The 24,918-nt window shown below is 44.6% G+C and overlaps 1 protein-coding gene across 2 annotated transcripts in view; it reads left to right on the forward strand.

The window, feature by feature from the left end:
* Positions 1-24,918, forward strand: part of ARHGAP39 (Rho GTPase activating protein 39) — a 102,866-nt gene that overhangs the window by 36,771 nt on the left and 41,177 nt on the right. For both annotated transcript variants that reach the window (XM_048497990.1, XM_048497991.1), the window contains exon 2: positions 22,968-23,366. In XM_048497990.1, the coding sequence (XP_048353947.1) occupies positions 22,968-23,366 (399 nt within the window). The remainder of the gene's footprint in view (positions 1-22,967; positions 23,367-24,918) is intronic.

The following is a 24,918-nucleotide window of genomic DNA, read 5'->3' on the forward strand; positions in this document are numbered from 1 at the left end:
ATAAATTACAGAGCATAGAACTAAAAGCTAGCATCTTCTAGTTTTTTTAGTGGTTCTGTGTTTTGATTGGATAAGGATGCTCAAGATATACATATACATAGAATTCTATGTAATTAGAGGTCGATTGCATGTGTTGCATTATCTTGCCTTTAACCCAACTTGCCCCAGTCAGTGTAATGATATTTCTATTTGACCCTTTTGTATCAAGGTGTTTCCAAGCTAGGCAATTATATTGATATAGAAAAATACTGACTATATTATTTTCTCTTAAAGGCTAAACATCTGATCCACACTCCTTTAGCCATAGGAAATATAGAGAATCCTTGTCTTCATGGGAAGGAAAATTAGAATGTTAATTCAAATTCAGAAGGGCAGTGGAATTGGGCAGTTTTCAACCATAGGAGAGCAACGTTACATAGGATCAGAGTTAGAGCCGTTATCAGGTATGCACAATCTAAACAAAATGTTCAAGGAGACTTAAGTATAGAAGGTGTTTTTTCAACATGGAAAGAACGTTCAATTGGTGAAAACTGTAGCACTGAATGTCGCTGTCACACCCTGAAATCCTCTCTTCTTCCTCACTTGCATTCAGTTAAATATGGTTAGGAGTAAGGAACCATTAATTTCTTTCCTGAGAGCATTGCTGAGCAAGATCATATTAAGTTCATAGACCTTCTTCTTCATACTATATTTTTACAGTCAGCATTTAGATAGCATCTATATGAATCCTACATTCGATCTTATAATTTGTAGTATCTAGGATTTGAGGTATTTCTCTCATTTTTCCAGCTGTTGGCAGCAAAATCTTTGTTTAATCTTGCATTAAGTTTTGTGTCAGCCAGGCTGCCCCAAGCTGGAATAATGTCTTGAGTCTGTAGTCTAAAGTAAGGGGCTTTCACCAAGTAAACAGGCATAGAACCAGACTCCATGGTCAAGTTCAGTACAAAGTATCAAGTTTTCTGATCTCACATTTCAAACTCCGATTACCTCAGTGCTATGCTTTGAGCATGTTGCCATTCTGTCTGTCCTGTTCTGTGTTTGTTTCCATGCATGTAACTTTTTGAAATTAATGCATAAAATTAAGTGTGACTTTTCATGACCCTTGTTACAAGTCTCATTGTTTTCAGCCTGAGGACAATGAAGGAAGCATTGCCCACAAACAAAACCTTTGTATTAAAATCCCTTTATAGTCAGAGGTACTTTGGAGAGAAAAAAACAGGCTATAGTTAGCAACAATGCAAATAAACTTATGGATGCATGCCACTGGAATAGTTTTTGGAATCGCTTTCTATAGCTTACCCCCTATCTGCAAATATTCCATCCTCCCTCTTTCCCAGGAAATAACAATACTTTGACCCAGACCTTGTTTTTAGAGCCAAATTCTGTTTGCTCCTGACTAAAGCCATCAAGATTACAACGTTGTGCCACATAAGCATTGTGTGTCTGCCATTTTTCACTTCAGTTTTTAGAAGAGGCTGTATAAATTCCTTGGTCCCTTCCACATAGGATTGCCTGATTATGTCCACACTTTCTGATGCAGCATTCATAGATTATGAACTTGAATAGGCCACTGCTTTGAAGGCACACACAATTACAGTTCAGGGCAAATGTTTTTTTGCCTAAGCCTCCTCCCAGATTTTGTGTATGTCACAGTAGGCCAAAAATGCAGCAGATTTGTCCTTCCCTACCTAACTTTTGCAGAAGCTGGTTTTCGTCACTCATGTTGAATGACTCTGGGAATGTTTTAGCATTTTCCACGTTCCACTATTACTTCTCTAAACTGCTTTCGTTCAGAACATTTAAAGTGCATTATCACTCTCATGTCTACTGATCCCGTATTCTCACATTTTGTCTTGCTTAGGAGAGGAAATCCACACACACACACACCCTTAGTTAGAGTTATGGAGGCTCAGAATAGTCGTTTCACAAGAAACTCTGAGAATTAGTTCTTTTTTCATTCCCCGTCTTGGCTCCAGGCACTCATGTCTCCATTCTCCTCCTTCTCCACATATGTTGGATTCCTTTATTAATTTTATTTTGAGAAGCCTAACATACCTTAGATTTGATATCCTATGACTGTTTACTTTTCTTTCTCCTAGTTAATTTCCTTTCCCCAAATCTCTCCCAAATTCAGTTTTCTTAATATTTTTGTATAACATAAAAACACATGACTGCTGTCAGATTGTGGAATTATTATTCCAGTGGTGTAGAAAAAGTTTCCCCATGGAACCAGAAGCTGACCTCCTCTGAGATGAACTAAGGAAGAAAAACTGTCTTGTGGCACTCTGAAAGCTAGCAAATTTATTATTGTAACAGAATGAGCCAAACCCGCTACATCAGAGGCATAAAACTTTATATTCCACTGATAGAAGATTTCAAGCAGAAGGAGAGTAGGAAGGGGAGGTAGTGATGTTACCACTCAAAGACCCATGTCAAGCTATATATATGCAGGTCGATTACGCACAGCATAATTATAGCGGTATATAAAAATCCGGGTCTATTTTATCCTTTCTTCTACAGTGGGAAAACAAAGCTTAGGTATTACTCTGAGGGTTACTAATAGGGCAACAGATGGGGTTATCCTTCTGATCAAGGTCTGATTTGTTTTCTGGCTCACCTGAGTCGACTGGAATGCTGAGCTATTGTCCTGCAAACTCTGGTCGTCATGGTCTGGGTATGAGGGATCCCAGAGTGCTGCCTGATGAGTCCTTGATTAGAGTGTGTGATAGCTTTCCCATGAGGACCTGCCTGTGTCATCAGGAGAAGCACTTTTGCACATAGTCCTGAACATGATTCATTGGTTTTATACAAGGTGGAGTCTCTCTGCACCTCTGGCAGCATAGAGCCTCAGGACTGAGGGGAGCTCTGTGGGTCATAGGCCCCAGCTGGGTAGGGATGTTATGGGGTAACACCTGGGAGCATATAAGCTTTCCAGTGGAATTTCCTGTAGTTGGTGGGATCTCTGATATCTAACTCACACAGTTTTAGCAGTAAACAAGATGCATATAGCTTCTAAGCTTCAAACAGAAATCATGGCCATTCTTGGAGGAGAGAAGAAACAGCCTGCCTCTTCCTCACTCACAGCATAACATACAGAACCTTTTCCCCCTTTGTATTAAGTTTCTGTGGGAAATGTGTGCTTACTTACTATAGGACTGTTTTGAGAGCTGTTTTCTCCCAAATCTATTGGAATTTTACATCAGTAGAAATACCATTTAGATAGTTCTGAATCTCAGGAGTTGCTTCTAAGCATGATTCCTTAACTGCCTTCTGAATAATAGTATGCTACATAATTCATGCTCAAAAAACGTAATTCAGTGCAGTTTGACTAGCTAAACATTTAAGCCTTATCACAATGTAAGCAAGTACTGGCTTCAGCTATGCTTGGTAATGGGATAATATTTTATCCCTCCTTGTTAGCAACATAACGTACAAGTAATATAGTTATTCATCAACGACATCCCCTTCTTTAAAATGGTGATACATTTGGCTATCCAAGAATGTGTGTCAAGAAGGATCAGAAAATATTCTAAAACATGAATAAAGCAGAACTTATATCTGCTGCTTCACTGGAAGAGCATTGCTACTGTGCCATTCATCACCACCCAATTCTGAACAACATTTCTGTGCTGGAAAACCAGCCATGTAAAATGTTGATTCTGTGCTACTGATAGCAAGGGCTGGTAAAGTTTAGCCTGAGATATTAATTGTTTTCCTTTTGACTTCATGACTTCTGATTTAATTAGCTTTTCTCTCCTTTTGCTATACATGACCCCATTATATTGGTATTATCTGAAGCTCAGTAAGGGAAATGATGGATGTGGCAGGGTTCAGAGGGGGTGTCGTCAGCCAGGGAACATGCAGGGAGGAGATCCATAACAGACTGGGCAGAGGCCTACACGTCATGTTGAAATCAACAGGCAAAGATTCCATCATCTACAGACAGTACTAAGCAAGTTGCCTCTGGGCAGTTCACATTACTTCCAGGATGCATGCATAGGCTCTTCATCACTTCCCAGCTACTTCCCAACTCCACAACACCACTATCATGTGTCAACACCACTATCATGTGACAACCAGGCTCACCCTGCCCACCAGTCAGCCCACAGTCTTGCCACCCATCCTTTCTCTGCCACAACCCAACCTAGTAATGTCTGCTTTACCCCTCCCCTAACCCATTCCAGATCTCCAGGGGAACCCCTGCGAGAGATAGTGCTTTAGTTCCCTTCTAGCACTGTGAGTTTATGGCTTTAATGACTCTGATCCAGAAAGTATTCAGTCTAGTTCTTGCAAATAGGAACCTGGAGTGGGGTTGGAAGGCTCTGTTTCACATGTACCATTTCAAACTACGACTCCACATGATTAAATACTCCTCTTTACAGAAAAATTCCCTGCACGTAGGAAACTTACATGCCAGGAAGAAGGTTAACCTAGAACCCTTTCTCCTTGTCATCTAATTCTCAGTGTCTGGAATCCCTGGGCAAGATATAGATCTGGTACTACAGGGGCAGAGATCCAAAAGTTGCTTAGGTTTAGTAAGGAAATTGGTATCCCCCCCCCCCCCCCCCCCCTTCAGCTGCTGACTTCTGTTCTCTCTCATGGAGCTAGTTGCATAGATCTTTGGATATCGGCCAGTGAGTGGAACTTTCCACAGCCACTATGTACATGGGTGTGCAGCCAGCCCCCTGCTCCTTACCTCACAATCTTGTGGAGGGAGGCATGTTGGCACAGTTCCATATATGCTATGCAGGACCCAAACAGCTTCTATGTTCATTTGCTTCCTCTCCCACACTAACAGCTGCTGTTCCTGTACTCAGGCTGTGTGGCTGGCCTTGTTCCACATGCCACCAGGTTGAGTTGACTAGCTGAAAAACTGGCATACCCAATACCAGTATTGTGTCTTTGCCACACAAGTGATTTGCTGAAATAGATGACTAAATGAGCATCCTGGGACTTCATAAAGAGAAAGTGGTGCTAATGGATTAAAGGAAATATTTTTAAAAGCATGATGGTTCTAACCATTTTGCTTCGTAAATTAGGGATTTACCATTGGTGTTTGTAGCTAATGAAACTTCCATTCATGTTTTACACTTCTTGAGTGACCTGAGCTCCTTTCTTGATTAAGTGGGCTGTTTGCAGTCAGCTCTGCTTTCTTCTTGCTACAGTTACTTGAGTCTCCCAACTAGCCTATTGGAAAGCTTAGCACGCTAAGTCATGTATGAGAGCCCTGCCGTAGTTCAAGCTGCTTATTGAACTTTAAATAGCACCTTATTCAAACTCTGTGGCTTCTTGTTTGCAGCTAGATGAGACACCTGGGCCATGTTTATGCCATCACAGGTATTACACTGCTCTACTTTACTGTGTGTTAAGTTAAAAAAGCAAGTTCTTCCTCTGTGCTCTGAGGACTGATTGTTAGAGAGGCAGGAATTAGAATTCTTCTCCTTCCTGTTTCCTGTGGAGATCGCCCCTCCTCTTGCTCAGTTCTTTTCCTGCCTACAAAGGGAGCAGACATCTTGTCCCTGTGATGTCTGTCTTAAGCTCCATATTCTTATCCATAAACCTTTTGGAACACAAGAGCCATACATCTAGCGGTGATACATTTCCAGAAGGCCCTATTCAAGAGCCACCTTTTGGTACACACTGACAACATTGCAGCCAAGCGCATATGAACCAACAAGGAGGATCCAACTTGCAAGCTCTACATAAAGAAGCCCTCCTAATTCTCCATTTGGCTGAGAAAAATCTTCTATCCATCGCAGCAGAACATGTCAGTGGAGTTAACAACATTCATCTGGATTGGTTAAGTCAGCAAACCATACAACAGGGAGAACAGCATCTGAAGAACGAAGTGTTCCAGGAGATCGTATCCAACCTGGGTCTTCCTGCTGTGGATGTATTTGCTACTCAGGAGAACACACAACTCAGCAGGCTTTTCTCTCGGTAATACAGCTTGATGGCGGATGAGACGGATGCTCTGACATCAGTTTGGCCAAGAGGACGGATGCATGTGTTCCTGCTGATACCAGTCATTCCAAAACTTCTCCGAAAGATTCAAGAACAGAAAGCAGAGATAATTTTAATGGCTCCCTTTTATCCACAGCGATTATGGTTCTCTACGCTACAACAACTATCCACAGCACCCCTGTTGCAACTACCCAAAATCAGAGACCTGCTATCTCAGGGACCCATATGGCACCCAGAACCTCAGCGATTACGTTTAACGTCTGAAGGTTGAGTGGAGTCACTTCGTAGAAGCAGGCTCCAGCAAGGTTGCATCTGTCTTCACCCAACAGGAGGTTAGGAAAATTCCTGCACCTGAACCATGCTTCTTGGGAGGCAAATCCGAGGAACTAGCGAAGATAGTGGTAGACAAGGAAGAAGTACTGGCAGCCATTGATAAACTAAATGCTACCAAATCCCCTGGCCCAGATCGCATTCACCCAAGAGTTCTTAAAGAGCTCAAGCATGAAATTGCTGATCTTCTCACTTTAATATGCAACTTATCCCTGAAATCAGGCTCTATCCCTGAAGACTGGAAGATGGCCAATGTCACACCAATCTTTAAGAAAGGATCTGGGGGGGGGGGGGGACCCGGGAAATTACAGGCCAGTCAGTTTGACATCTGTTCCTGGAAAATTAGTAGAATCTATCATTAAAGATAAAATTATTAAACATGTAGAAAAGCAAGACCTGCTGAGAAAGAGTCAGCATGGCTTTTGCAGAGGCAAATCCTGTCTTACAAACTTACTAGAGTTCTTTGAGGGTGTAAACAGACATGTGGATAATGGGGAACTAGTGGACATTGTCTACTTGGATTTCCAAAAGGCTTTTGACAAAGTTCCTCACCAGAGACTATTGAGAAAACTCAGCAATGAAGGAATAAGAGGGGAAGTCCTCCTATGGATTAAAAACTGGTTGAGAAACAGGAAGCAAAGGGTGGGTGTAAATGGGAAGTTCTCACAATGGAGAGATGTAGGGAGTGGTGTCCCCCAAGGATCCGTTTTGGGACCAGTGCTGTTTAACCTATTCATAAATGACCTGGAAGTAGGGGTGGGTAGCGTGGTGGCCAAGTTTGCAGATGGCCAAGTTTGCAGATGATACCAAATTATGTAGGGTGGTGAGAACCGCAAAGGATTGCGAAGAGCTCCAAGCAGACCTTGATAAATTAGGTGAGTGGGCTCAGAAATGGCAAATGCAGTTCAATGTAGCAAAATGCAAAGTGATGCACATAGGGGTACAAAATCTAAACTTCACATATAAGCTACAAGAGTCAGTGCTATCAGTCACAGACCAGGAAAGGGATTTAGGCATCTTAGTTGATAGTTCCATGGGAATGTCAACTCAATGCATGGCAGCAGTGAAAAAGGCAAACTCTATGCTGGGGATAATTGGGAAAGGAATTGATAATAAAACTGAAAAGATTGTCATGCCCTTATATAAAGCAGTGGTGCGACCACACTTGGAGTACTGTGTCCTGTTCTGGTCGCCACATCTCAAAAAGGATATTGAGGAGATAGAAAAAGTGCAGAGAAGGGCAACGAGGATGATTGAGGGACTGGAGCACCTTCCCTATGAGGAGAGGCTGCAGCGGTTGGGACTCTTTAGTTTGGAGAGGAGACGTCTGAGGGGGGATATGATTGAAGTCTATAAAATTATGCATGGGGTAGAAAATGTTGACAGAGAGAAATTTTTCTCTTTCTCACAATACTAGAACCAGGGGACATTCATTGAAAATGCTGGGGGGAAGAATTAGGACTAATAAAAGGAAACACTTCTTCACACAATGTGTGATTGGTGTTTGGAATATGGTGCCACAGGAGGTGGTGATGGCCACTAACCTGGATAGCTTTAAAAGGGGCTTGGACAGATTTATGGAGGAGAAGTCGATTTATGGCTACCAATCCTGATCCTCTTTGATCTGAGATTGCAAATGCCTTAACAGACCAGGTGATCGGGAGCAACAGCTGCAGAAGGCCATTGCTTTCACATCCTGCATGTGAGCTCCCAAAGGCACCTGGTGGGCCACTGCGAGTAACAGAGAGCTGGACTAGATGGACTCTGGTCTGATCCAGCTGGCTTGTTCTTATGTTCTTAAGGAGGTGATAGAGACAATGCTAGCTGCCAGAAAGGCCTCCACTAACTGAATATATCATTCAACTTGGAAGGCGTTTGTGTCAGCAGAAGAAAGCGGACCCTCTACATCAAAAAATATTAGCATTATTGGGATTTTTGCAAGATGGTATAAAGGCAGGATTATACTCTGTATTCCTTCAAAGCGGCTGCAGTTGCTACAGTGATTCCTCGACTAGAAGGATGGAGACTCACAAAGCATCCACATATAATGTGGTTTCTCAAGGGAGCCACCTCCAAAGACCTGCCACAACTTCATAGGTTTCTATCATGAAAGCAAGCCTGGGAGAGCCACACTTGTTTCATTAAAACCTGGGTTCTTTTCTCCAATAACTCCAACCAGCTGAGGTCTCAACAATTTTTATTGAAAAACAGAAATAAAAGAAATAAAACATGATTGCGGTTAAGGGATTGCTTAACTGGTTACGTCCCTTTTGGTTCTTTGTCCCCGTTCCGGGAACCCATGGCCCAGAGATGCTTCTCTGACCAGGTCTCAAGATGGAATTCCAAAACCTTTGTTTTCCCCTTCCCAGGAAAACTCTGTTCAGCCATGAGGTAACTTAGGCCTTTGAAGTTTCATCCTAGCACCTCTGCATAGTTTCCTGTCCTCCCTCCAGGAGATCAAAAGGCAAAGATGCTTTTCACAGTCATATGTGACTTTGCTAGTTTTACAATACTATTCCATCACAGTTTCCTACGTGGAAACTGAAAACTGTCCTGAATACACTCACGAAACACCAATTCTAACCCATCGGTGTCATTCCACTTGAATTTCTTAAGATGAAGACCATATTTCTAGTGGCAGTCACTTCAGCAAGGAGAATATCAGAAATTTGGAGCCTTGCCAGTGGAATCTTCCTTATCAGGACTGACCCGACTTTCATTCCCAAAGTAAAGACTACCTTCTGTAGACAACAAGAAATCTGTCTATCTACCTGGCAGAGTGGGGGTTCAAATCTGACTCTTTCAGATCTTAGTCGAAAGTTCTAACTACTACACTATACTGGCTCTCTGTCTAGATGATGTCTAGCACCACACCAGTCTGGGGTATAACTGAAGCAACAGGGCCTATCTCTCTTTCTACTAAAATGAAACTGCTAGAGTGAAATTGTTTGACTGCTCACCAGTGACCCTCAGACTGCTCAGCATCACTAACAGAATAGGAAGGAAAGAGTTAGCTTTATATTGTTGAAGGCTTTCACATCCAGAATCAACTGGCTGTTGTGGGTTTTCAAGGCTGTGTGACCGTGACCTGGTGGTTTTAGCACCTAACATTTTGCCTGCATCTGTGGCTGCCATCTCCAGAGGCATGTAATGGTGGGGGAGAGAAACACATCTTACCCTGAAATGCCTTACCAAAAGAGCCACCATAGTGTAGTGATCACTCCAGATTAGGTAGACACTAATCTGGAGAACTGGGCTTGAGTCCCCATTCCTACACATTAAGTCTGCTGGGTCACCTTGGACTAGTCACAGTTCTCTCAGAACTCTCCGCCCCACCTACTTCATAAGGTGTCTGTTGTGGGGAGAAAAAGGGAAGGAGTTTGAGACTCCTTGCGGTTGAGAAAAGTGGGGTATAAATCCAAACTCCTTTTCTTCTTCTAGACCACAGCCAAGGGGTTAACTACTTTCAGAACTGTGTTTCTTTTTTATGCAACTCTTTCAAATGATCAAAGTCCCCATCTCAACAATTATTCTACTGCTAGTGGCAACTAGAATCCTGGCCCCCTGTCCTGGGGTGGGGGGGTTTCTCCCATGCGCATGTCCCTATTGGGTCAGTTTTAAAGTTCTAAAAATATTGGTAAAAGAATTGCATGAACAGATCCTTAATGTTTTCTGGTGTTTAAGGGGCGGAATTGGTTTTTACCTTTTCTTTTTATACATAAATCATATTTGGAAACGCTGTTTAAGGGATAATAATTCAATGTTTGCTGTGTTTTGTTGCACTTTGCCTCTTACCTCTGCCACTGTCATGACACTTGTGTTATGGTGAATATATGTAATATTGATGTATACTTGATTTTTCTTTGCATGGGCACTGAGCAGTTCTTATGTTACATCCAATGCATGTATAGCTGAATGTGTGATTTAAACCCCTTGTTTATCCCAGACCTTGGCTTTATTTATGAAGTGTGCATTCAGATTAAAAGAATGGGGGAGTACTTGTCCCTTACCCGCTTGTTAGTATGCCTGACTCTCCAGAGAGAGAAAGAGGAGGAGCAGGTGCTGTTTGCCACAGATCAGCAGGAGACTGGCAGATGATGATGCTGTATTTAGAGTCAATATTGGGCCCTTGGAAAAGCACTTCATCTATAGAAAAGCTGCTTAAGGAGCTTGAGGAAGCTACAAGTTTGCAAGAAGAGACTGGACATGCATCCATGAGGAATTTACATAGAAGAGTCCTGGTACTAGGTCAGAGTCAGATCCAGTTCGGTTTTTGTGGATGAACATTCTAGAGTCCTAGGAATGATATGAAATTCAAAAAACATGAGTAATAAGTTGAAGGGCAGGAATTACACTCACAGGCTTAGTGACCCCTTTATAGGCCCAAAATCAGAGCCTGTAAGGTCTGGGTGCCAAGTTATTGCTACATGATGTGATTACCCAGCTTGCTATCTAGCTGAGCATTAGATTGGTTGTTGTCTTGTTCATATAGGCACAAGGCCCTGGGGGGGAGGAGTGGAAAGCTTCTTGCAGTTATTAATAGCACTTTGATCAGCTGCTCTGCTTTAAAATACCTCTGAGTTTTCTTATAACGCTACAGATTCCCTTGAGTCATGCTACTCTGTAAGACGTTTGTACTTTATCTTCTTTGCACAGTTGATTATTCAGTTTAAGTCAAACAATGTTTGTTTACAGTTTGTGCCACATAATGGTTCTGAACCAGTTGTTTTGAACTTGATTTTGTAAATTGCAAGTTGAAAAATTCAGAACCTATATAGAAATTATTATAAATAAGGATGTTTAAAAACATAAACATAAAATTCAATTTTCTTGTATCAGGAGACTTGATACATACCTGTGTTCCCTTTTGAAAGCTAATGTAGGGGCAGATAAGAGCTTTTACAGGGGAGAATTCGCTGAATGGGAGTTTAACCCTTTCTCCCACCCACCAGTTCTTCCCTGTAAATGTCCTCCTCATTAATTTTTGAAATTCTTCCCCCTTTTCCATGAATGACTCCAGAAAGCCAAAACAACAACAACCAGACACCTCAAAGGGAGGTATTTGCATGGGAGAACTGCGAGGTGTAAGGAAAATTAATCCTCTCTCCTTTTTATTCACTAGTCTTCCCCTTTAATTTTCCCCATCTGGCAAATCAGGACTGAAACCACATGTTTGCCAAGATAATATAGAGGTCAGATGAACTTTTATTGTCCACAAGATTCAGCTTGGTGTCTTCTGCCTGTAGCTGCTCTGTGTGATCTACATGATCTACATGATCATGAATGTTACCCTTTGAGGAACATTTTGTACTCTGCCAGTATCAGAGGAGAGCAGGCAAGAAAGCAGAAAGAGACTTATTTACTGGTATGCCATGTATCTCAGTGGTATCTTGTTTATAGTTGAGAAGTTCATAGACTTTTAGTAGTACTGCTACTGGTAGAACTCAGAGAACTGAATGGACAGTACTGTGAACACAGTTGTTTAGCGTGGTAGAGCATCACTGGCTGTCAAGCAAAGAAACCACCTTCCCTAGAACCCACCTTCCCCTGAGTTAAAATAAAATAATTTGTGATACACTCCAGTTGATGGGGAAGGATTGTTAGCTCATGGTCCACAAAATTGGTGTCATGATACATTCCAGTATCAATGACTCCAGGAAAAAGTGGCCCCAAGAATGAGCCAGGGCTGAGTCTCAAACTGCCAGTTCTCTGTTCAGATTCTTCATCTTTTGCCTGGCTTCTGAAGTACATGTGACAAGAATCCCCAATCTGGAAATTCCTTGTTCTATAGTTGATCTTTCTGCTGTACATTGGTTTACAGATACCTGAAGCCATGCTAAAACCCATGTATGGAGTTCTTCATTATCTGTATAGTATCAGGTACTTTCTAGAAAGAAAACAAACCAGATATTAAACTTTTGTGGCCAAGAAGCACTCCCTTTTATTGTGAAATTTTTGATGTGCTCAAGAATAGCTTCTATCTGAGTGGTATCAGTACAGACATGTTCCTGTAAACTTTCCACAGGCCCCTAAACCATGGTTGCGGTCTGTTGTAAGCTAGATAGATTTTTTAATGATCTGGTGGCTCATGTTATATATAGTTGAATTTTTCTGAATTTTTACAGAACTTTCAATTTTTTCATAATTATAAGGGGAAATATATGCTTAAGGCGAAGAAAGAGAGATAAAAACCTTCACTTTAGAAAAAAAAAGAACGGCTGTAAAGGATTCAGTGGTGTTGATGAGCGGGTCAGCCGCCTGGCCTTGACTACATTCCACAACCCGGGCGATGGGCCAGCTTCTGCGGCGGAGACCTTATCTCTGCGAGGGAGATGAGACCTATGTTCCCATGGGAAACCAGGAGGGGGATGGGATGGACAGAGTTATAACCTGTGCTTCTGGCGGGAGATATTATTCCTGCCACGGCGTGTACGTGAGCTTTCTAGGATGTCTGAATAAACGGTCTTTTACACCCAAAAGCCTTTTATTTCTGCTTCTATGGAATTCCTTACATTGTGGCAGGAATCTATCGTTCATCTATCTTCCTAGTGCAGTGGACCTCTGGTGTCTCGGCATGGAGAGGTTGAATATTCCTGTGGAAGGTTCGGTAGCCCCCAAAGAGGGCTCCGAGCTTTCCCTTCTGGATTTGGAGGAACCGGCGGAGAAGCGGGTCTCGCTGGTGACTCTTTCCCGTCCTAAACCGACCATCAACATGAGTCTTCCCTTACTCCGTTGGGGCCGAGGGGCGAGAAGCGACCATGGGGACTTACATGAGTCGTTTGGGGCGCTGTCTATGGATCGGCGCCTGTGGATCCCGGATATCTGCCCGTTTTCATTATGGATTACAAACCTCAGATGCAACCTGTCACGGAGGAGGCGGGCCTGACCACCTTTCATCGCGGCAACACAGGAGTCCATTGAGCGATTCTGGACTCATATTTTGGTGATGCTCCCAAGAATCCACCGTGGCATAGCACTGGGGCCCGTCCGAAGACCACCGTTGAAACTGGGACTATACCGGGGATTGGGAGGGGTATCCGTACCAGCTTCCGATCCGGAACCCCCAGATCCCGGACCAGCAGCTGCACCTGAGATGCCCGATGGAGCCACCGGTGAGCACGGCGTCCTGCGTTCAGATGAAGAGAGAGGAATCCGAAGAAAGCCTGCATTCCCATCTGGATCTATTCCCTCTCCCATCGAAAGAGAGCTGGGATGAGGAAGTGGGCCGACTGCGAGATGCCCAAGAAGCATGGGCCCGTGAACGCCAGCTATGGGAAGAGGAACGAGAGCAGCTGCAGCAAGAGCGCGAAAACCTGCAAAGAGACCGGGAACAGCAGCGCAAAGAAATCCAACTCGAATTGGACCCGTGCCAAAGACGCAGCTGCAGCGGCAATATGTGCAGAACCTATCAGTCCATGATAAAGTCCTGGAACACTCCAAACTGGACTTACAGCGTCAGCAGCAGCGTTCAGCGCCTTGCGTCGCATAAAGTGAACTAACTGCAGCTGTTCAACGAGGCGAACTGGCCAAACTGGAACGAGAGAAAGCAGCTTTGCATGCGCACCAGGATGCATTGACTGCATAGGAGAGAGAGCTGGCAGCCTTGGAGAGGGAACTGAAGAAGCAGCAGAACAGGACACCCCAAGTTGGAGTCTCCACGCTGTCACTGGTACAGCCGGAGCCAGAGGCGGCGCTGCTGGGTCCTGCCACCTTCCAAGGACCGGCTCCCACCAGAACACCAGCGGCACGGCGTTGGTACCTCCACGATTCCGGCCCTGCGCCGCTGCCTCAACCTGCGCAACCGCCCCAGCGGGCGCCAAGGGCCGTGGAGAGAGGATATTACAGACCTCCAATACCTGCCCGTTTCGATGGGACCGCTTCCAAACTTCCCTACTTCATCCTGCAACTCGATGCCCACATGGAGGACTATGACGATTTATACCGGTCTGAATGCGAAAAAAATGCGGGACATCGGCTCCGTCCTGGATGGGGCGGCAGCCGACTGGTTTGTGACTCTTTTGAACCTGCAAGATGAAGATATTTACGGTGCCTGCGTTCCTCCAAGCCTTAAGGGCTCGCTTCCAAGATCCGGGTGCTGAAAATGAAGCTATCCGCACCATCAAATCTATCCAGCAAGGCAACCGCTCGTTTGCAGAATTTGCCCGTGAATTTGCGATGCGGCGGCTGCTCGACTCCCTCCTGAGTGGCCTGAGCGCATGAAATGTGAATACTTCTCGGATGCTGTCGACGGCAAGCTCGCGTGAAGCGGTGTTTTTAATTCGGATCCCCGCAATTATTGCTGATTGGATCGAATTGGGATCCCAGGTGGCGTCTCGTTTGGAGTACGCTCGTGCCGGGGGCCGCCCACGCCCAAAACCCGCCACTACAACCACCGCTGCGACCACCAAGCCAAGCCCAGCCGCCTCTGCGAGACCACCTCCGAGCGCCGTCGCCCGACTGGGATTGTAGTCTTTACTCGCGGAGGACCGGGTCATCTAGCCGCCAACTGCCCAAAAAAACAGAAGTCAACCGCTCGGCGTAGCGCGCACCCCATCTGCCAAGCCACCACGCGCAAATCCGGGCCGCCCCCAACAGGTTTGTCTAAGGCAGTTACCGAAGGCGACCCAGAGGAGGAAGCAGCTGTTTGCCTTTCTTCAGCCCCATGGATCTGGGTTGACTCAGGCGGTGAGTGAAGGCAGCGCTCCCATTACGATCCAAGCGTTTCTGGCCAACCCCGCTAAGCATACTCGTATTATAGCCTCAGCCCTTGTAGATTCTGGGTGCTCCCATTGTTTAATGCGGCCCCAGGTGGCGGAGGAACTAGGTCTAGACCAAGTCCCTCTGGCTAAGCCCATACCATTCACCCAAATGGACGGCAGTCCTCTCGGGAGCGAAGGACCGGCCCAGTTCAAAACGCAAACGGTTCTCCTCCGCTGCGCCGACCATTGGGAGAAAATTAGTTTTATTCTGGCGCCAGTGGCTAAACACTCCATAGTTCTGGGCATGCCATGGTTGTTGTTGCATGAACCAAAATTCATTTTGGAAAGAAAGGATCTTAGGAATTCACTGACCCTCCCTGCGGAGAACACATGAATTGGGGAAAACTCGGCTTCTCCTGACATACCGGGCTTCATCAGCGATGCACGCTCTAATTGCTCCCGATTCTACCGGCATTCCACCGGCTTACCAAGATTTAGCCAGAGTATTTCAGGAGCAAGAATGCGATCAGTTGCCACCCCATAGAGACACTGACTGCAAAATCGTATTACAGCCAGAGCAACTGCCCAAAGGTAGAATCTACCGCATGAGTCCCAATGAGGAGAAGGAACTTCGTTGCCTTCTTAGACAAGAACCTCGCACCGGGTTCATATGGCGGAGCTACCAAACACACACATGCTGCTCCTGTATTGTTTGTAAAAAAAAGATGGGTCTTTACTGGCTCTGCACAGATTACCGAGGACTCAATGCAGTCTCCTGTCCAATAAATACCCTTTGCCATTAATCAAGGACCTGTGAGGCGCCTTGGGCAAGGGACGCAGCCTTACTAAGTTGGACTTGAGAGAAGCTTACTACAGGGTCAGAATTGCGGAAGGCTATGAACACTTGACTGCATTTAACACGAAGTTTGGACAGTTTGAATACTTAATAATGCCATTCGGGTTAAGTCGGGCACCCGAAGCTTTTATGGTCCTTATCAACGAAGTTCTCCATGATTTATTGTACAAGGGGTAGTGGTGTACTTAGATGACCTTTTAATTTATTCACAAACCATGGAAGAGCATGAAGCATTGGTTAGGGAAGTATTGAAGCGTTTGCTCACCAACTCCCTCTTTGCCAAACTTTCGAAATGCTGTTTCCACCAAACCTCTATCGACTATTTGGGTTACCGGATCCTGCCCGAGGGCCTAAAATGGATCCTGCTAAGATTGATGCAGTCCTCCAATGGCCTGCCTACCAACCGGAAGGAACTCCAATCTTTTCTAGGTTTTGCTAATTTCTATCGTGACTTTATACCCCAATTAAGCTGAACTGACTCTCCCACTCACAGACCTCTTACGCACTAAGGGTAAAGATCCACTGACTGCCGAAGCCCGGGGCCCCCCTTTCCTGGTCCTAAAGAATATCAGACAGCCTTTCAGCTTTTAAAATCTGCTTTACTACCGAACCTATCCTGAAGCACCCTGACCCAGATCTCCCGTTTGTGGTTCCGTGGATGCCTCGGACAAAGCGCTTGGGGCAGCCCTGTTGCAGAGAAATAAAGATGATAGGCTGGTTCCGTGTAGCTTATTTATCAAAGAAATTCTCCGGTGCTGAGCTCAACTGGACTGTAGGGGATAAAGAGACTGCTAACCATCAAAGTAGCACTCTCCACTTGGCGCCACTGGCTGGAGGGCTAAACACCCCTTTCAAGTTTGGTGGGATCACAAGAACTAGGCAGCCCTCTCCACCCCCCTCAAGATATCATGAAGCAACCGTTGGGCGGATTTCTTTTCTCGTTTCTCTTTCACTCACCATTTTTTCCCCGGAAAAACCAATAAACTGGCTGATGCGCTCACGCCTACCGAGGAGGTGGAGCTGCCTTACGGGACATTCAGCGCACTGTTCTCTCCCTCCCAATTGGGGCTGGCTGTCACCTCGATCTCAGGCGTCCACTCCTCCTTCTCTGCCCATTCCCAGCCTGGTCTCTCCTTTCCTACGGGAACTTCGAGGAGGCGGGGCTGCGCGAGCCACCGGCGGATGAAGGTGACTCCCAATTGCGTTTGGAGAATGGTGTTTGGCGGGGAAGTTGTTGGTACGTGCCTCCCCCCCTCCGTAAGCAGGTTCTCGAGGCCTGTCATGATGCCAGCTCAGCTGGACATTTTGGCTTCCTAAAAACTCTGCATTTGGCCCGCCCGTCAATTTTGGTGGCTAGCGATGGCGCATAAGGACATTGAGGCGTATATTAAAAGGTTGCTCTGTTTGTGCGGAAGCCAAGAGCGTTCAGAGAAAACCCCATGGTCTGTTGAAACCTCTCCCGGTGGCCTCCAGCCCTGGGAAGTCATCTCCATGGATTTTATTACGGATTTGCCAGAAAGTCATGGCAACACGGTCTTGTGGGTGGTGGTGGACTTATTTTCTAAACAAGCCCATTTCATCCCATGTGCTTCCATCCCCTCCGCTCCTAAGTTAGCGCGTCTGTTCATTCAGCATATTTATCGTCTACACTCCGCCCCCGTTAAGGTGGTCTCCGACCAGCGGGCCCCAATTCATTTCAAAGTTCTGGAAAGCTTTTCTAGGTTTGTTGGGGGCCGCCCGGCGGTTGCCGCCTACCACGTTCAAAGTGACGGTGAGTCAGAGAGAGCGAACAGAACCCTGGAGCAGTATTTCACGTTGTTACACCAACTACCACCAAGACAATTGGTGCGAGCTAATTCCGTTTGCAGAATACGCCTATAATAATGCGGTTCATAGCAGTACAAAGACCCGCCGAAATTGTGTCTGGTCGGTCCTTCCCTCCGTTGCCGCAACTACCTGCGGAAGCATTGGATCCTCGGAGTTTCAGCAGTGGATTTCATCTCTGGCGAGGGGTGGAAAATGGTCCAGACTTTGCCTTACAACAGGCTAAAGACTCCCAAAAACTTCAAAGCGGACAAGCACCGCTCGGATTTCCCTTTGCGTGTGGGCGCCTGGGTGTATTTGTCTACCAAAAATGTCAGAGGCGTGCAGAAAATTTCAAAACTGGGCAAAAGATTCGTGGGCCCTTTTCCAGATTACTAAAGTGATTAATGATGTCACTGCCCGATTGGACTTGCCTAATTCTCTAAAGTAATATCCATCCTGTCTTCCATTCCAGTTTACTCAAGGAGGCTCCGTTTCCGATGCCTGCTTACGACCACCGGAGAGACCCCCCACCGACTATTATTGATGGCACAAGCATTACGAAATTGGCGCCATCCTGGACTCTGCTTTAATGGCATAGCGCTTACAATATTTAGTCTCTTGGGTGGGGTATTCCTCTGGGTATAATCAATGGGTTTATTCCGAAAATATTGACGCCCCCGCCCTCATTTCTGCTTTCCATCGCACCTTTCCGCACAAACCTGGGGGGGAGAAGTCTTTTAAGGGAGGCAGAGTGTAAAGGATTCAGTGGTGTTGATGAGCGGGTCAGCCGCCTGGCCTTGACTACATTCCACAACCCGGGCGATGGGCCAGCTTCTGCGGCGGAGACCTTATCTCTGCGAGGGAGATGAGACCTACGTTCCCATGGGAAACCGGGAGGGGGATGGGATGGACAGAGTTATAACCTGTGCTTCTGGCGGGAGATATTATTCCTGCCACGGCATGTACGTGAGCTTTCTAGGATGTCTGAATAAACGGTCTTTTACACCCAAAAAGCCTTTTATTTCTGCTTCTATGGAATTCCTTACAACGGCCTGATTGATTATTATATTGCCAACCACCTTGGAGATTAAGGTTTCCTAAATTACTTTGCTTGACCATTGAGACTTCAAGAGATCTGAGAACAATTAGCTTAAACTCCTGAACTACTTATATTGTACAGTTCCTTTTGAACTGAATGGGAGTTGCACAAGAAAATCCTGAACTCCCACTGATTTTGTTTAGTGCTATCCTACCATAACGGACAATTATTTAAAATAGGTATGTCCATAGCAACTCTAGAGGAAGCAGAGACATCTTAAGACCTGGCTGCATGTGAATTACTCCTGTTTTACTTCCAACTGGAAATATGCACAAAAGTCCCTTCAAAAAGATGTGATGAGACATGGGGCTGCATCATGTGTTGTCAGTCTGAGTCCTGCTGTTGTTTTTGTCATGCTGGAAGGCAGTGATCCCAGTGAAATGAAGATCTGTCAAGTATGCAGTCTGCAGAAATCAAACGCACTGAATGAGTTTCCCAGCCTCCCAGAAAGCCCCATGCAGTTGTTTCATTTGTGTGTGATCAGAGGATAAGAGGTGTTACTGTTATTGCTTCTACATTGCAACTTTCTTCATTTCGGTTTTGATATATCACAGGTCGGCATGAAAAATTAAGTGGGATTTTGGGGGGAGTTTTGCAAAAGCTGCAGACAGTATGTGAAGGTCAGCAGATGGCACAGAAAAAGTTTAGAAACTCAGAAATGCTTTTTAGTACCATAAATATACACAATTACTTTTAAAAAGTTAAAATAAGAGAAAGAGGGGGGAAAAATCAAACATTCTCTGGTATGAAAGGAAGGCCAATTTTTTTTACGCAGATTGCCCCTGACCCCAATGATGTGGAAGGGATATCTGTATTTAGATTACTTGTTCTTCATACATGAAAAATACCCTCCTGATCCATCATTAAATGCTTCAGAACTAAACAATAATGTTTCAAATGGCAGTATTTTAATTTTCTATATGTAGCTGAATACATGCCTTCCAAAATCTGATAGAAAAAGTAGGTGCACCCATTTTATTGGTGAAAGTGGGAGGTTTGTAACAGATAAGCAAGTAAATGGTCAGGTTTCATGAGACCTGATAGTGTGTCCTGTCGAGGAGTTTTTGGAATATCAATCTCTTAGTGAGCAGATAAAGAAACAAGAGCATAGCGGGTGGTAAAGTGGTGGGGGACCCTATTACATCAGTCCAGTACTCTCCAGGAGACCCCAAAGCCAGAGTATGGATATTTCAATGAACATTTTCCCCAGTGAGAAAACTTTCATATACAGGGATTCTAAAGGTGTGCTTTGCTTCAGGAGCAAGAGGAGAAGGCAACCCTGCAACCGCATTTTTATTATCTCTCAGCATCTTTCTCCAAAATACTGCTATTGTGTGGGCAGTGCCCTAACATAGTTGTTGTCAGATTAAGATTCTAGGTAAAACACAACAGTACAGAGGCGTAGCTGGGCCAGAGTATGCCCAGTGCACACTTAGGGTTTTTCGTCCTCCCTGCCCCCTCACGGTGCCTGCCCCCCCTTACTTTAGCGTACTGAGCAGGCTGGAGAAGAGGCCTGCCTGTTCCCTTCCAGGCTGCAAATGACCTGGTGGGAACTACATTTCCTAGGGTCTCCTGGGAAATGTAGTTCCCACCAGGCCGTTTGCAGCCTGGAAGGGAACAGGCAGGCCTCTTCTCCAGCCTGCTTGGTTTGCTAAAGCAAGTGTGAGGGCGTGGTGGTGGGGTGGTGGTGATCTTTGGGGGGGCTCCACGGCCCTCCGTGGCGCCCCCCACATACCTATTTTAGCAAACCGAGAAGACTGGATAAGAGGCCTGCCTGTTCCCTTCCAGGCTGGTGGGAACTACATTTCCCAGGGGGGGTAGCTGAGCGGCCAGCCGACGAGGGGGGAAGGGAATGGGGGAAATTTTCTGCCCCCCATGTGACCCCGAAGCCGTGCGGCCGGTGCGTGGCGCACCCCCTGACCCCTGGTAACCCCACCACTGCAACAGTATGGTGCCAGCAAAATAGGTGTTTACTTGCCATGCCATGCTGAGCAGAGTTACAGCCTTACAAAATCACTGACTTCAGTTGACTTAGAAGGTTTGGATTGCATTGTTACTCTCTTGTGTTAGAATTTCATAAAGTACATATAAGCAAATGGTCTACTTAGTGAAAGCACGAGTCTTCCCAAGTGAAACAAACTCATGGATGCTCAATGAATTACGCCTAAGAACCAAATGAGGAGTCATAAGGGCCCCTGAAAATGTGACTTCTAGCATTTCTGCTTAACGTTTAAGAAATTGACAATTTATAGCAGTCCGAGTTCTAATATTTATATAGTAATGTTAACATTTCAGTCTTGAGCAGTCAAACCAGACTGTAGGTTGGAGAAACGTGGAGTATTATAGTAATGTCTACATTCTGCTATGCAGATTACAAGATTTTGGAAAAATTGTTAGAAAAGAACAAACGGTTTAATGCAGATTGAACACTGATTTATATAATTATGCAGAATACTTTACAGCAACTTCTTGGTCTGCTCTAACATTGCCTGTGTTAGAGAAAGGCCCAGTTTACAGAGTTTCAGTGGGCACTGTGCTTGCCTTTTTGTGGCATGTTAAATATGACAAAACAGAATCTATGCGTGGACTGAGAATTTCCCTGACAAAGCAGTAGCATTCAAGTCACACAGAGTTGGAGCCTCTGTTGTTTACACTTGTGAGAACAATGCTTTGGTATTTAAAAGCTTCCAGGCATTAATTCCCACAGCACTTTCCACTCCACCTCCCCACCTTGAGTTTCTAGTTCAGTTTACTGCTAACTCTGTCTAATCCCCTGTCATCTCAACAAATACACAGTTTATCCTATTCAAATGTTAAGTTTAAAGCATAGAAACTTGGTATCTCTTAATTATTTTGGGGTGGAGGCATTTTGGGATAAAATATATATTGTAGTCCTTAATTGTTCAGCTAGAAGTATTATACATGTGAATTGTAGCATGACTACTATGTAAGAAAAGCTCCATGCGACAAATAATTTATACGCAACAGATTTCCCATGTAAATGGTGCCGTAGTTTCCAAAGTGTGTGGGGAGCTGCTTGGCACAATTTACTTGCTATGTGATGTTTCCTGTGCTGCTTTTCAGGTAGTTACCATTGTGCAGTTTACAAGTTTGAACTGAACACGAGAAGGTACACAGTGTTCTAACACAGAACTGAACTAAGTGAATTGTGATTTGCCACTTCATGTTTTAAAAAGAGAAGAGACTTGTATCTTGAAACAAGAGTGCTGTGCCTCTTGAAGATTCACCAAATTTGCTCCTACATAAACTTTCATGAGTCAGAGCTCACTTCATCAGATTCACTGAGGTGTATATCCATTAGGCTGATACTTTCTTTGGTGCCGCTGAACTCTTGTTTTAGTTTAGTGGTACAGACTAACCCAGCTACTCATCTTGAATTATAGTATCATGAGTAGCATTTATTATGCGTAAGGTGTAGTGGAATAGACCTATTTCTTCAAATCTTGCGTATGTGTTTTATGTGCTGTCAAGTTGCTCCTGACTAATGGCAACACTACGAATGAATGACTTCCAGAACGTCCTGTTAGTAATAGCCTTGTTCACATCTGGCAGACTGAAGGCTACGGCTTCCTTTGAGTCAATTCATCTCTTGTTTTGTCTCTTCTTTTTCTGCTGCCTTCAACTTTTTCTAGCATTATCATCTTTACCAGTGAGACTTGTCTTCTCATCATGTGGCCAAAGTACAATAGCCTCAGTTTAGTCATTTTAGCTTCTAGGCCCATGGTGGCGAACCTATGGCACTCCAGATGCTCATGAACTACAATTCCCATCAGCCCCTGCCAGCATGGAGTGCCATAGGTTCGCCATCACGGTTCTAGGGAGAGTTGAAGCTTGATTTGATTTAGAACCCACTGGTTTGCCTTTTTGGCAGTCCATAGTATCCATAAAACTCGCTTTTTGTGCTGTATCCATTGAAGCAGACAGAGCTCTTATCTGGGTCTGCTGAAGGTGGTCACATAACATTTTATGCCACAATAACTCTATTAGTTTTTGATTTGCCACAATACTCCTTTTTGATTTTGTTATAATGTTTGTTGGTTAATGGACTTGATTCAGGTCTTGTACATTGAAAGAATCTATATGTTGTATAGAGATCTGAGGTCCCAACATCAGTCAATTTTGTAGTTCTGACAAAAATTGTCATGCTTTCAGCCCTGACTAACCATGACTTTTATTGTGTTTTTTCTCCCAGCTCAGATTGGGTGGAGATCATTGAGCCACGTTCTCGGGAGCGAATGTATGTCAACTTGACAACCGGTGAGTGTGGCTGGGAGCCACCTCCCAACCTCAGAGTTCGTCAGTCAGATGAAAACCAGTGGTGGGAACTCTTTGACCAAAACAACAACCGCTTCTACTACTACAATGCCATCACACAGCAAACAGTGTGGCACAGGCCACAGGGCTGTGACATTGTTCCCCTTGCTCAGCTCCAAGCCATGAAACGCAGTTCCCAGTCTGAGTTCAGGTCGTCCCAGCACAGGGGTAGCACAAGCAGTGAAGGACGAAACACTCCCATTCAAGTGGGCCTTTTACAAGAGATAGAGAAGGGTAAAGAGGACAACAGTCTGGAGAAGAAACCGGACACTGGAAGGTAAATACTCTTCAAATGTCTCTGTCTCATAATGAACAAATGGTGCTCATCCACATAATCTGCTTTTAGAAAGTCATGAGGCAGACAAGGATGGACCAATAAGCTTCAGTTAATTGCTGGCCAGGGAACCAGAACAGGCAGTTGGGTTGTTTGTTCCTTGAATAGAAATCTTGAACAAAAGTAATTGGGCAGAAGTTCTGGAACAGGCTTGTCAGAATCACAGTACATGCCATTCCAAGGACTTTGGAATATTAGGCAAACCAGCCTGTTGGATTTGGGCTATGGAATCCTGGATTCAAATAGCCACTTAGCATGATCTCTCTGAGCAACCTTTGGCCTCTGTTTCTTAGTTCAGTCAACTTCATATGAGTGCTGTGAGGGTAAAATAGGCTTGGAGGAAAGGTAGAATATGCATTTCATAACCGATAGCAAACCATCACTTGAAGATAAAACATTGTGCTTTGAATATTAGGAAAGCCAAGAAGAGAGGCCGTTGCTAGAGACTGAGAGAAGATTGCAGAGGAGGACTTCATTTATTGCCCTTTCCTGCTGCAGTTCACTGAACTCCCAGAATTTCTTTATTCCTGAGGGTCAGGAAGTCCTAATGCAGGGGTGTCCAACTCTGGCACCGCAGATGTTAATGGACTATTGATGGGATGGGAATCGTAGTCCATGAACATCTGGGGCACCAGAGTTGGACACCCCTTCCCTAATGAATAGCAGAGGGAGTAAAATGAGGGCAGAGCAATGAGAATGGCATTCCACCTTTGCTATCGGAAATTCCCTTCTATTGCCATAAACAGACCAAACAATTTGAGCTGTAATTTTCACTTAAAAGCTGCTTTGATTAATATGACTGAAGGAGCATCTAATACAGCATTCTGTTTGTAATAGCAGCTGTCCTGATGCCTCTGGAAAACTTCTTAGGTAGACACGAATTCAGCTGGTATCCTTTATTGTGAGCATTTGGTACTCACAGATCCTGTTAACCCTGTTCTCTTTCTGTTCTGTGGGAATTACACATTTTGAAAAGTGGCTTAATAAACAGTAACAGTTATAGTTTAAGAAGTTCACATTCTTCTATTCCCTGAGAAGTTGCTCGAACAAAATAATAATTTACTACTTGTGAAATCTTATGCAGTGCTTTATTCCTGTGGCACTGCCTACAAAATAAGCAATTTTAAAATTGTTTGAATTCCCCCTTTCCCCCCCCCCCCCATCATAACAGGGTGAAACTAGTTGAGATATTGAGAGACTCCTGATTGGATCCTCCCAGTGTTTTAAGAATTCTGCAAGCTGCACAGGGTTATTTTGGAGTGGGACAGCACAGGAGTATGAATCCTTCCCTCCTGCAATGAAGTCTCACTGATCAAAACTGCACTTTTGCTATAGTAAAACCACAGGGTTGGTTCTGATTGGCAAAACTGCACAAGGAGTAGGAATAGTTAAATAATTTTTCCACCCTTACCCATGTGGATCTATATCCAAATGAGGTCCCTGTGCTTCATCTATCAACATTTTAAAAACACGAGGAAAATCTCCCTTGTGTTCC

The sequence above is a fragment of the Sphaerodactylus townsendi genome, linkage group LG05 (assembly GCF_021028975.2).
Source record: "Sphaerodactylus townsendi isolate TG3544 linkage group LG05, MPM_Stown_v2.3, whole genome shotgun sequence".
Lineage (NCBI taxonomy): Eukaryota > Metazoa > Chordata > Lepidosauria > Squamata > Sphaerodactylidae > Sphaerodactylus > Sphaerodactylus townsendi.